General features: G+C 58.2%; 1 protein-coding gene across 2 annotated transcripts in view; it reads left to right on the forward strand.

Moving 5' to 3' along the window:
• The window catches only part of CARD11 (caspase recruitment domain family member 11), a 111,648-nt gene that overhangs the window by 83,802 nt on the left and 16,403 nt on the right, over positions 1-11,443 (forward strand). For both annotated transcript variants that reach the window (XM_077758770.1, XM_077758771.1), the window contains exons 4-12: positions 615-752; positions 1,770-2,095; positions 5,040-5,219; positions 6,086-6,238; positions 6,745-6,870; positions 7,495-7,692; positions 8,321-8,497; positions 9,079-9,130; positions 10,630-10,712. In XM_077758770.1, the coding sequence (XP_077614896.1) occupies positions 615-752; positions 1,770-2,095; positions 5,040-5,219; positions 6,086-6,238; positions 6,745-6,870; positions 7,495-7,692; positions 8,321-8,497; positions 9,079-9,130; positions 10,630-10,712 (1,433 nt within the window). The remainder of the gene's footprint in view (positions 1-614; positions 753-1,769; positions 2,096-5,039; positions 5,220-6,085; positions 6,239-6,744; positions 6,871-7,494; positions 7,693-8,320; positions 8,498-9,078; positions 9,131-10,629; positions 10,713-11,443) is intronic.

Raw genomic sequence — 11,443 nt, forward strand, 5'->3', positions numbered from 1 at the left:
GAGTTTGGGGACCTCCCAGGAAGAAATATCTGAAACTAAAATGTTTGAGGAAGGGCCAAGAAATGTAAATGACGAGTGGAATCAGTATGAGAGAAACGGAAAATGCTGGGCAAATTACATTAAGATTAGAGATGTTTCCCGATCCCCCAAATCATGGAGCTGTGCCTTCTTCCTGTGACTTCTAGCTCTCCACCCACAGATCTGTCGTCCTGCTCTGCATCTCGGAAAACCATACATTATTCTCTAATTGCTGTTGGACTTCAGCCTCCTTCAATCACAGAAGAGCTGAGGCCCATATGGTTAATTTTAGCCCTGGTCAATGGGGAAGCTCTTCAGAACCATTGGTTTCTCGTAACTGTGATTCCATTTATCGTAGTTCTACCAATCTCGTAGAGAAAGGAAAACTAACAGCTGCTGAATCCCTGTTGAGGGCCTGGCACTTTGATGGATGTTATCTGGACTCCCAGATACAACTCCAGAGTGACAAGATGTGACAAGACTGTCTTCTTAGAGTTTACTGAGGGATGTGAGCCCAGGATAAGACTGGCTTTGGGGACCTTCGTCCAACCAGAAACGTACGTGTCTTCCCACTGGGTCCGTTTCTGTTCCCCTAGGCCGACTATTGGACATTCTACATACGAAGGGCCAAAGGGGCTATGTGGTCTTCTTGGAGAGCCTGGAATTCTACTACCCGGAACTGTACAAACTGGTGACCGGAAAGGAGCCCACCCGGAGATTCTCTACCATTGTGGGTAAGAGGGTTTGCCATCAGGAGTATTTGAACTCTGGCAGAAGTGTGTGTGTGCGCCTGTGCGTGTGTGTGTCCAGTGGCAGGACAGTTCTAAAGCTATGAATCTATGACGTTATGACAGTGTCCCTGTAGCACTTGTGGGCTGTCAACCACTCATTTGTGCCTGATGAGCAAGGGTTAGTGACAAGAGGCAAACCAAAGTGGGAGCCAAGAGACGTGGGTGTTCATGGAACATTCCCCAGGAATGCTGGTGGGGTGGAAGGGAAATTCACACTACCCTCTGGATCCGGTCCTTGCCCTGCCTACTGTCTGGCCAGTACCCCTGGGCAGGAGCCCTTGGTGATCGCATCTGAACCTCCCTCCCTCAATGTTCTTGCCACAGCCTTCTCTTCATCTCCACCACTGCCCCCCAGTCCAGACGCCAACCCCGACCGCTCCCTCCACCCATTCCTGCTCCGCCCCATGCTCTCTCCACGCCTCATGATGCCCTCCCCTCCGGAAACCATTCCTGGTTTTCCACGCATCCAACTAAAGACACGTGTCTTCAGCGCAGCCCGCCATGGCCCTACCAGCCCCAGTCCCCCATGACACGTCTCTCCGACTCCAGCCACTTTGGTCTGCCTTCGTTTTCTGAAATGTGCCAAGCTCCTCCTTCCTCCCTGTAGGGCTTTGGCAGCATTTTCCCACCATTCTAGAACATGTTTTCCTTCTTCAACCTTGCAGCTCCACCATCAGGGGCCTTGTAAGCCCTCTGCCCCCCAGGCTGGATCTGGCCCCCTGCTGCCCATCCTCAGAGCCCTTGTGCCTTTTCTTTGCAAAATCCTGTCCATCTGTAGTTCTGTTTGTGCGGATCATCTGCGTGTTTAGTGTCTGTCTCCTTCTGCGGACTGTAGGCCCGACCGAGGCTGTCTTGCTCCACCCGAGAGCCTGGGGCCTGACGGGTAGTAGGAGCTCAGTGGAATGTCTGAGCGGGAGTGAGTGAACAGAACCCCCACTCGCTCTCCCCACCTCCCCGCAGTGGAGGAAGGCCACGAGGGCCTCACGCACTTCCTGATGAATGAGGTCATCAAGCTGCAGCAGCAGATGAAGGCCAAGGACCTGCAGCGGTGCGAGCTGCTGGCCAAGTCACGCCAGCTGGAGGATGAGAAGAAGCAGCTGACGCTGACGCGGGTGGAGCTGCTGACCTTCCAGGAGCGGTACTACAAGATGAAGGAGGAGCGCGACAGCTACAACGACGAGCTGGTCAAGGTGAAGGACGACAACTACAACTTGGCCATGCGCTACGCCCAGCTCAGCGAAGAGAAGAACATGGCGGTCATGAGGAGCCGAGACCTGCAACTCGAGGTGAGCGGCATGCGCGGGGGGCTCCCGGAGCCCGAGACCGCCAACCCGCGGGCAGGCGCACCCAGGCTCCCAGAGCGGCTCAGCCCGCTGGGCGAGGGGGACTGGAGGGCACACTGCTCTTCGCGGGCGGGGGGCACACCATGCGCGTGTGCGGGCCTACCCAGTGAGGCTTAGCGCGACCGTCTAGAGCCCAGCGCCACCATGCGGATGTGCAGACGTGGGCACACGGACCCAGCGGGGCTTCGCACCCCCTGCTCAGGCCCCATCCCCCACCCCTCCCACAAGCCGCCAGGAGCATGTACAGACCTGTGCGCACAGTCCCCGTGCAAAGCCAGGTGAGGGGAGAGATGGAGACACCAGTGGCGTGGACTGTGCGTGGCCCTCAGGAAAATCAGTGAGGAGACAGGCACAGCGCTCGTTTTTAAGACCAAGACTCTGGTCTTCACAGCTCTCCACAGAGCTCAGTATGGTGCTGTGAGATGGATGTCATTAATGAGTTTACCTCCAAAACAGAGGAGAATTTGCCTAACTCATTCATCCCTGTTATTTATTGAGTGCCACCGTGCACCAGGCTCTTTTCCAAGGATACATAACTCAAGGCCAAGGTCCTACTGTCAGGGAGCTCACATGCTAATCAGAAAACAAATACATAAAGCCCTGGTAGTAATACGTGCTATTAAGAGAAGGAAGAAAAGAGTGAGGACAGGGAGTGGGGCATGCTCTTTTAAATAGGATGGCCAGGAAGGGTCTCTGAGAAGGGAACGTGTGAGTAGAGGTCTGAGGACAGAGAGGGAGCCAGCCATGCGAGGCCCGGGGGAAGGATGCGCAAAGAGCAAATGAAAGGCCCCAAGTCGGGGGCCTGCTTGGTGTTTTTGAGACCCAGCGAAAGTGCCAGCAGGGGCCGGAGCCAAGTGAGCAAGTGGCCTAGAGAGACAGCCAAGGCCCAGCTCGTAAGGGCATGGTAAGACCTTTGGAACTTACTCCAGTCGTGATGGGAAGCCACTGAAGGATTGAGAGCTGAAGAGTGACAACTGATTTACATCTAGAAGGATTACTCTGGCTGCTGGGTGGAAAATAGACTCGGAATATTTATGAAGCACCTGCCATGTGTAAGGCACGGTGCTAAGCACTGTGGGGGACACAGGGATAAATAACCTGATTTCTGCTCAGGTCACTTACAATTTCAGTGAAGCAGACAGATCAGTAAATGATGCACCAGGATTCCGGTGAATTGAGTCAGTGCTGTAGCTGGCCGCAGAGCGATTCTGCCGAGAGCATGAGCCTCTACATCCTGTACATTTGACTTCGAATCTGACTTCTGGCCTCTGGCTTTGCCACAGAGTTGGCTCTTGGCCTCAGTTTCCTCATTTGTAAATGGCAATAATGACAGGGCACCTGGGTGGCTCAGTCGGTTAAGCACCCGACTTCAGCTCAGGTCATGATCTCACAGTTCATGGGTTCGAGCCCCGCATCAGGCTCTGTGCTGACAGCTAAGAATCTTTGGATTCTGTATCTCTCTCTCTCTGACCCTCCCCTGCTCACGCTATCTCTCTCTGACTCTCAAAAATAAATTAAAAAAAAAAAAAGTAAATGGCAATAATGAAAACTAACCCTGTGCGCTAGCATTGCTGAGACCCAGCACCATAAGTCTCCAGCAAAGTGTCGGACCCAGGGAGCATCCCGCTGTGCCAGCACTCCATGCCCACTTGGATGGGACTGGGAATCAGGACCTGGCACGGGGCCCTCGGGCTGCCCTTCTAAGATGCTGAGCAGGATTTTTTTTTTTGCGTGACCAAGAGGAGGTGTCTGTGCTGTCATAGCTAGGATTTGGAGATATGAATCTATGGCAGCGACTTATGAGTTTCTCTTCTGTGACTTTGTCCTGTATTGTATTTCCTTGGAGATGTAGCCATAGTGAGAAGCATGTCTAGAATGCAAAAGAACCTCTGGCCAGCAGAGCCCCTAGGTCATTCCCGAGCCCCCAGGCCTCTTCCCTGTGTGCCTCTCCCTTCCTTGCTTCCCTTCCACGGGGGCCCCACTTGCTAAAGCCACCACCCGCTGCCTGCCAGGTGTCTTTCAATCCTTCTTCCCATAAGCCTGTGTTGAAAAAGGGTGCTCACCCCTTTGGTCCCTCCGTTCCCTGCAACCCTTGAAAACCGTCTTGATTTGGGTGTTTTATGTGATCAGTCAGTTTGGGGAAGCAGACGTCCTTAGTCACAAAGGTCTGAGAGGTCTCCTGGTCCCACTCCCTGACACTCACCTCTTGAGGGGTAAAGCTCCACATGTTACCACTTGCCCCATTTCCAAACATAGTGACCACCTCCTCCAGGAAGCCACTCTTCCAGCCCTGCGGTTGGGTCCTTTAGGCCCGAGATTCTGTGAACCCAGAGAACCTCATGCCGTTCTTTTCACGTCAGTGTAAAGTTTGTCCACATAGAATTTTGTGGAAAACCCACAGGGACAACCCTGTGCTGGCTGCTCTGGGGTACAGTCAGGGCAGCAGGGCCCAGAACCCTGAGCTCTTGGCCACCTCCCTCCCTGTGATAACATGGGTTCTTGAGGGGAGACCCTGAGTTCTGAGGATCAGACTTGAAAGGCCACCAAGGAAGGCACTGGAGTGGATTCTGTACCCAGGGGGCACACCGGCTTGGGTGTCCTGTCCCCTGTTCTATAGTCCAGTCCACCCCACAGAGTTATCCAAGGGAAGTCACTAAGGGACATATGGCGCCTTTCAGAACTATCCTAAATTAGCAGGTCAGGAGCTGTTCGTCGGCAAGGAGATGGCACTGTTTTACGGGAAAAGGTTTCTTTGAGCCCTTATCCGTAGCCACCTGGAATGAAGGGGGGTGGGGCGGGCATCACGCAGGTTATGCGGAAGTCGGCTGGGATCTAGGGGAGCACTACCTTTCCTGCGTTCTCCCCGTTACACCCTCGGGTATTTCAGATCGACCAGCTCAAGCATAGGTTGAATAAGATGGAGGAAGAGTGTAAGCTGGAGAGGAACCAGTCTCTGAAACTAAAGAACGACATCGAGAATCGGCCCAAGAGAGAGCAGGTCCTGGAGCTGGAGCGGGAGAACGAGATGCTGAAGACCAAGATCCAGGAGCTGCAGTCCATCATCCAGGTGAGGGCTGGTGCAGGGGCGGAAGGGGCCGAGCCCTGCCTGGCCGTGAGCCCCACTGCTGACCGCAGGGCCCCAAGGCACTTGGTGGCGTCCTGGGTACCTCAGCTTCCCCCTCTGTAAAGTGGGGCAGCCACACCACCCGCTTCTCAGGGACATGATGTCACGTGAGAGAATACTTGTGACAGCGTTTCCGTAATTCAGGCACGGCATGAAAGTCACGTCCCCATGGAAGGCACTGTCCCGGGCCCTTAAAGATCCCAAGAAATCCAACTTTCAGCCCTCTGTGATTCGTTAAAACATCAGGTGCCTCCCTGCGTTTCTCATGATGGAATCATTTGCGGGTATGAAAGAGGCAGGAGTGGAGGGGTAACAGCTCCAAACACGTCTATGGGGATGTGTTTCCCTCGCCTTCCTCCAGAATTACTCCCCTGGGATTGGCTGCCTGGTGTTTGAGGTGACCGATTTGGAGCTGAGAAAGAATCCCGGGTTAATCGAAGCAGATTAATTGATATTTCAGGGGAAGCATCTGGACGGGGGATCAGCCCTGTGTTTGTTGTCACCTGTGAAATGTCTGGAGGGACAGCACTGCTCCTCTCGGCTCTGATAAGAGCGAGAACAGAACAATAGGCATCGGGATGTTCCTGAGCAGAAGTGGGGTTTATGCTCTTTCCAGGTGATAAAGCTCTTAAATAATAAGCTGCTTAAGTTCCCCAGGAGACAGTGACTCTCTCTCTGCCTTCCTGGCACAGGGCCTCCTGAGCTCACATTTCCCGCGGCCGGCTCTGCTGTCCCCTGCCTTCCTGGTCCACCCAGCTCCCTGCCCCACCTACCCGGTGTGGTTAAACCTCTGCCCCCTCCCCCCCCAGGCCGGGAAGCGCAGCCTGCCCGACTCCGACAAGGCCATCTTGGACATCCTGGAACACGACCGCAAGGAGGCTCTGGAGGACCGGCAGGAGCTCGTCAACAAGATCTACAACCTGCAGGAGGAGGTCCGCCAGGCGGAGGAGCTTCGGGACAAGGTGAGAGCCCTGGGCGGAGGGGCCGCCTCCCCACAGCCAGCCGCCTCGGGCCGCACTTCTCACCAGGGCGCCCCTGTGCCCTCATGTGCATTAGCGGCACCTCCCTGACCCCCCACTCTCCTCTGGGGACCAGGTCTGACCCAGTACAGCTTCCCCACGCATGCCGGCATTCTCGTCTTGGAGTTATTTGGGAATTATTCTAAGTGTCCCCTGGTGGCTGCCTTCCCCTCCTGGCTGCAGGCAGCGGGAGGGCGCACAGTGCCTGCCCCGTACTGCCCGGCCCAGCCGGCGTTCCCTGGCACGCAGTAGGCATGAAGCAGGTCTGTTACTTGGCCGACTGCTGTGGCCCCTGCTGTCTAGATGAGTATCAGAAGGACATGTGAGTCAGTGAGGTACAGGCCAACTCTGGCTAGTCGGCTGGCAGGGGGGCACACGAGCTAACGGCTGCCAGCACCGGGGGGCTGAGCACATGGTGCGAGCACTCATCTCTCCCCACCGGCGCACAGTACCTGGAGGAGAAGGAGGACCTGGAGCTGAAGTGCTCGACCCTGGGCAAGGACTGTGAGATGTACAAGCACCGCATGAACACAGTCATGCTGCAGCTGGAAGAGGTGGAGCGCGAGCGGGACCAGGTACGGGCAGGGCCTGAGCCAGGCTCCGGGGTCCTTTGGCACCTGTTCCCTGGGGTCAGACAGCCTCCTTTCAGGCTGTCACTGATCAGATGTGTGGCTCCAGCAAGCCCCACCCCTCTGTGACCCCCATTGGTGAAATGGGAGTAATGAGGGCAGTACCACCTCCTCAGGGCAGGGTGTGGGCTCCTGGAAACAGCGGGACAGATGGCAGCTGTCACATGCACTGTCTTTTTTCCCTTTCTTAAGAAATGTTTGTTTATTTTTGAGAGAGAACAGCAAGTAGGGGAGGGGCAGAGAGAGGGGTGACAGAAGATCCGAAGTGGGCTCTGCACTCACAACAGAAGGCCCGACGTGGGGCTTGAACTCACAAACCGTGAGATCATGACCTGAGCTAGAGTCGGACGCTTAACTGACTGAGCCCCCCCAGGTGCCCCAGTCCTGTGCCCTGTTGAGGAAGGAAGCAATTTAAACCCCAAGAGTTGGGGTCAAGAAAAGAGCAGGAGCCGACGTGGGGACCCCTGGGCTGGGAAGTGGGTGTCCAGGCAGAGGGCACGCCCGCTTCTGATGTGGTTGGTGCAGGCGGGGTAGGGAGCCACAGCGGCCTTGTCCCCCAACCCCTCGCAGGCCTTCCATTCCCGGGACGAAGCGCAGACCCAGTACTCACAGTGCTTAATCGAGAAGGACAAGTACAGGAAGCAGATCAGGGAGCTGGAGGAGAGGAATGACGAGATGAGAATCGAGATGGTCCGGCGAGAGGCCTGCATCGTCACCCTGGAGAGCAAGCTCCGGCGCCTGTCCAAGGACAGCGGCAGCCTCGACCAGGTGGGGCTGCGCCGGGCAGAGCGTGCCCCCCTCCTGCAGCCGGGACCTCCCTTCACACCCCCACACCTCTGGGGGCCGAGCAGGGGCAAGCCCTTCTCTGCCACACCCGGGATAACCCACGGCCTTAACGCTCCCACACAGCGTGCTGGTGGCAGGTGGTGATGGGAGGGGAGGGGAGGCGGGCAGTAGACGCCCTTGGTGGGGCAGCAGGTACCGGAGTCATGCGCTCTGGCCACTTGTGGTTATTCAGGGACCTCATCGGATTTTGTGCAGATGGTGAAGAAGGCAGAGAGCTTTGGGTTTGGAGGCAGTAGCATGAGGGGTGTGCAGATTTGAGGGGCACCTGGGAGGGAGTCACTGCCCCGCAGCTCAGCCTGAGGCACCAGAGCAGGCCACACTACTTCAGCCACAGGCTCTGTGTTTGTAGTGCACAGCAGGCCCCGGGGGCCGAGACCTGCCAGGGGGACATCCCCTCAGGGAGATGGGGACAGGAGGCTGGTGAGGAGGAGCGGGCGGGGCCAGAACCACGAGCCTGAGCACCGAGGGGTCGTGGGGGTCAGGGAGAAGAGCGGGCCGTGCTGAGTTGGAAGCTGGGAGCCTCACTGGCGCTGGCCTCCCTCTGCCCCAGAGTCTGCCCAGGAACCTGCCAGTGGCCATCATCTCTCAGAACTTCGGGGACGCCAGCCCCAGGACCAACGGTCAGGAAGCGGATGACTCGTCAACCTCGGAGGAGTCACCAGAAGACAACAGATACTTCCTGCCCTACCACCCACCCAAGCGCAGGATGAATTTGAAGGGCATCCAGGTAGGGGCACACAGAAGGGCGTGGGGTGGGGGCCACGGGGTGGGGGCACAGGGTGGGGGNCTGCTCCTGCCGCGCCAGGGGAAATCTCGCGTTCCCTTCAGCTTGTTTTCCCAAGCCCTCCGTCTCTCGAGCTTAGTAGAGGTTAGAGAGAGGGAACAAAGCCGCGTTATCTGGGAACGGCAACAACAGCCAAGCTGGCCACCCCATTCAGCGCACACTGCGATCCGCGGCTCGCTCTCCACGCAGTGTGAGGGGGGACGAGATGGTGTCACAGGGGAGGGCCAGCACCATGGGCAGGCCTCCTAGGAAGTGCCAGCTCCAAGGGCCTGGCAAAGGCGAAAGCCCCATCCTTTCCTGAGAATTCCCCTTGTGCGGGCCCCACCCTGGCACGCTTTCCCTCCCCACCCCACCCTTAGCCCTACAACCAGCCAAGCCACGTGGTGCCACCTCCCGGGGGGGCAGGGTGAGGGGGCAGGCGTCAAATGCCTTCCTCCATTCGTTCTGTCCCCTCTGTCCGTTGTCCCACGTCCCAGACCTTGATTGATTTGTCTTCTCTGTCCTCTCCTGTCCCCCTGTCACAGCTGCAGAGAGCCAAATCCCCCATCAGCCTGAAGCGAGCCTCGGATTTCCAAGGTTGCTGCGCCCAGACCCTTCTCCTGTCTCTCTGTCTGTCCATCTGCTTCTCCTGGTCCGTTTTCCCCTTTGTGACTGTCAATCCTGTGCAGTCAGCCTGGGATGGGCCTGGGGGCCCCGGGTGGAGGGGTGTCCCGCAGTAATTAACGTCCATCGTCACAGGAGAGGGCAGGAGCTGAGACAGAGAAGGGTCATGTCTGTCACACACACACACAGCCACTGAGGTCGGCCCGAGCCCCTGACCCCACAGCCGGATTTGGGACCCCTGCTCATGGCTCAGGCTCCCTGCCAGGCCATCTGGGTCCATCCGTGAGCCTGCTTCTCCAAGACACACTGTCTTCAGAATCCTCTCATCCACCTTCCCTGCACCTCTCGGGTGATGGCTGGCCAGGGAGGGCTTGCTCGGGCAAATCAGGTGCCTACTGTGTGCCCGGAGCTGGGGTCCAAGTGGGTTCCCCGGAGACCCTGCTCTGAGGCAGGGCCAGCAGGGAGGAGGGGAGAGGGGCTCTGGACACTCAAGAAAGGGGGGACAGAGGAGGGCTGGACAAAGACCGTCAGGAAGAGACAGTCTCTGGAAGGGTGCCTGGGACAGAGTGGGGAGCGGGAGCAGGGTTGACCTTGGCATGCTGCCCTTCTAGAGCTTGGAGTGGGGGGGGGGGGGGGCCGGGAGNGGTGCCAGGAACAAGGCTGTGGAAGGTGACAGGACAGGAGCCATGGCCGTCCTGGGTCTGCAGGGGGCAGGGGAGGCCTATCCAGTCCTATCATCACCAGCCCAAGTATTTCTAGAACCTCCTTTGTCAGAAGGGAGGTGTCAGGGGCCTGGGGCATGTGGAGGAATAGAGAAGTGTTTGCCTCAAGAAGAGGGAAAGGAGGTGGCAGGGTGACGGAGCTTCTGGACTCTTCCCAAGCCTTTGCTGGCGCCTAGCGTGAGGTGCGGGTTCGTCCCCTCAAGGTGCCCCCACATGGAGGCACACGCACGCGTCTGCACCTGCATGTGGGGTGACGGGAGGGCTGGCTGTCCTGTGCGGCAAGGCGAGGGCTGAAACAAGTGTGCACAGAGCCCCAGTGAGCCCCCGAAGGAGCCGGAGGGGTGCAGGGAGTCCTGAGCAGGTGACACACTGCCCCCGTTGGCCCCTGTATCCAGCCACACATCTAGCAGGGATGGTGGGATCTGCCTCAAGGACAGGGTCACGGGGCAGGGACATTCCAGCTCTGCAAGAGCCACGTGCTCCTGCCAATCCACAGAGCGCCAGCTGGGGCCTCGGCCGGAGTTCTCAGACAGAGGACTCGGTCCAGGCCCGACCAAGGCCACCGGGGCGGGACCCACTGGGGCGCAAGACCACAGTCCCTTCCAGGAGCCTGCGGCTGGGGGGTGACAGGAAGGAGGAGGCGGCCACCCATGCTCCCTCAGAGGACAGGCCGCTGGGCCAGAACAGCCCGCTGGTGCTCAGTGCCTCTCCCCTGCCTTTCCCCTTTGCCTCCTGTCTCTGTGAGGACAGGGCGAGGCCATGAAGAAGAAGGCACGGACGCCAGCCCCAGCTCCTCCAGATCCCTGCCCATCACCAACTCGTTCTCCAAAATGGTAAGCCGGGTCCCCAGCACACCCCCTTCCAGCTCAGAACCCGGCCCCCCTCCCCCTGCCTTTGTCTGCCCCAGCAGGCCCGGCCCCCCTTGCCTTCTTCCACGCAGGCCCTCCTTATGTTTATTTAAGGATGTTTCCACAGCCTCAGGATGTGTTTACACCTTCTTACCGCCTCCTTTCCCAATTTAACACTTGGTGGGAGGAAGGGATGAGCCCCTGAGGAGCCATAGCAGATTGCACAAGCGGGACAGAAAACTCTACCAAGTCCTGGGCCCCTGGCACCTCGGGCAGCCCGCAAGGCTGGAGCAGCTGGAGCCGCCAACCGCAGGGCAGGGCCCAGGCTCCCCGCCCACCTGGCAGGGTCTCCGCCCTGGATCCAGCGTCCTTCCCCCAGGCAGGCAGCAGAAGGCGTGGGATTAGAAATTCTAGCCCTGGAGGGGAAGCCCCGGGAAGCTTGTCAGCTCAGCTTCCAGAATTTGGCCCTGGGGATGCCGAGGTTTGATAACGAATGGCTCCTGTCTGGCTGCAACTCTGGGGGGCCAGATCCAGGGCCCCTCTCCGAGGCAGCCCTTGCCAGGAGCCGGCAGGCCTGTTTCAAAGGGTCACCATGCAGCAGCCACACTGCCTGGGGACATCTGTTGCTGCCACCAGCGTGAGGCCCACAGGTCTGCCTCTCGTCCAGAGTCGGTGCTCAAGGCTGGTGCAGCCCTGGGGGCCATGGAGCCCAGCCT

This window comes from Crocuta crocuta, unplaced genomic scaffold (assembly GCF_008692635.1).
Source record: "Crocuta crocuta isolate KB4526 unplaced genomic scaffold, BGI_CrCroc_1.0 scaffold273, whole genome shotgun sequence".
Classification (NCBI taxonomy): domain Eukaryota; kingdom Metazoa; phylum Chordata; class Mammalia; order Carnivora; family Hyaenidae; genus Crocuta; species Crocuta crocuta.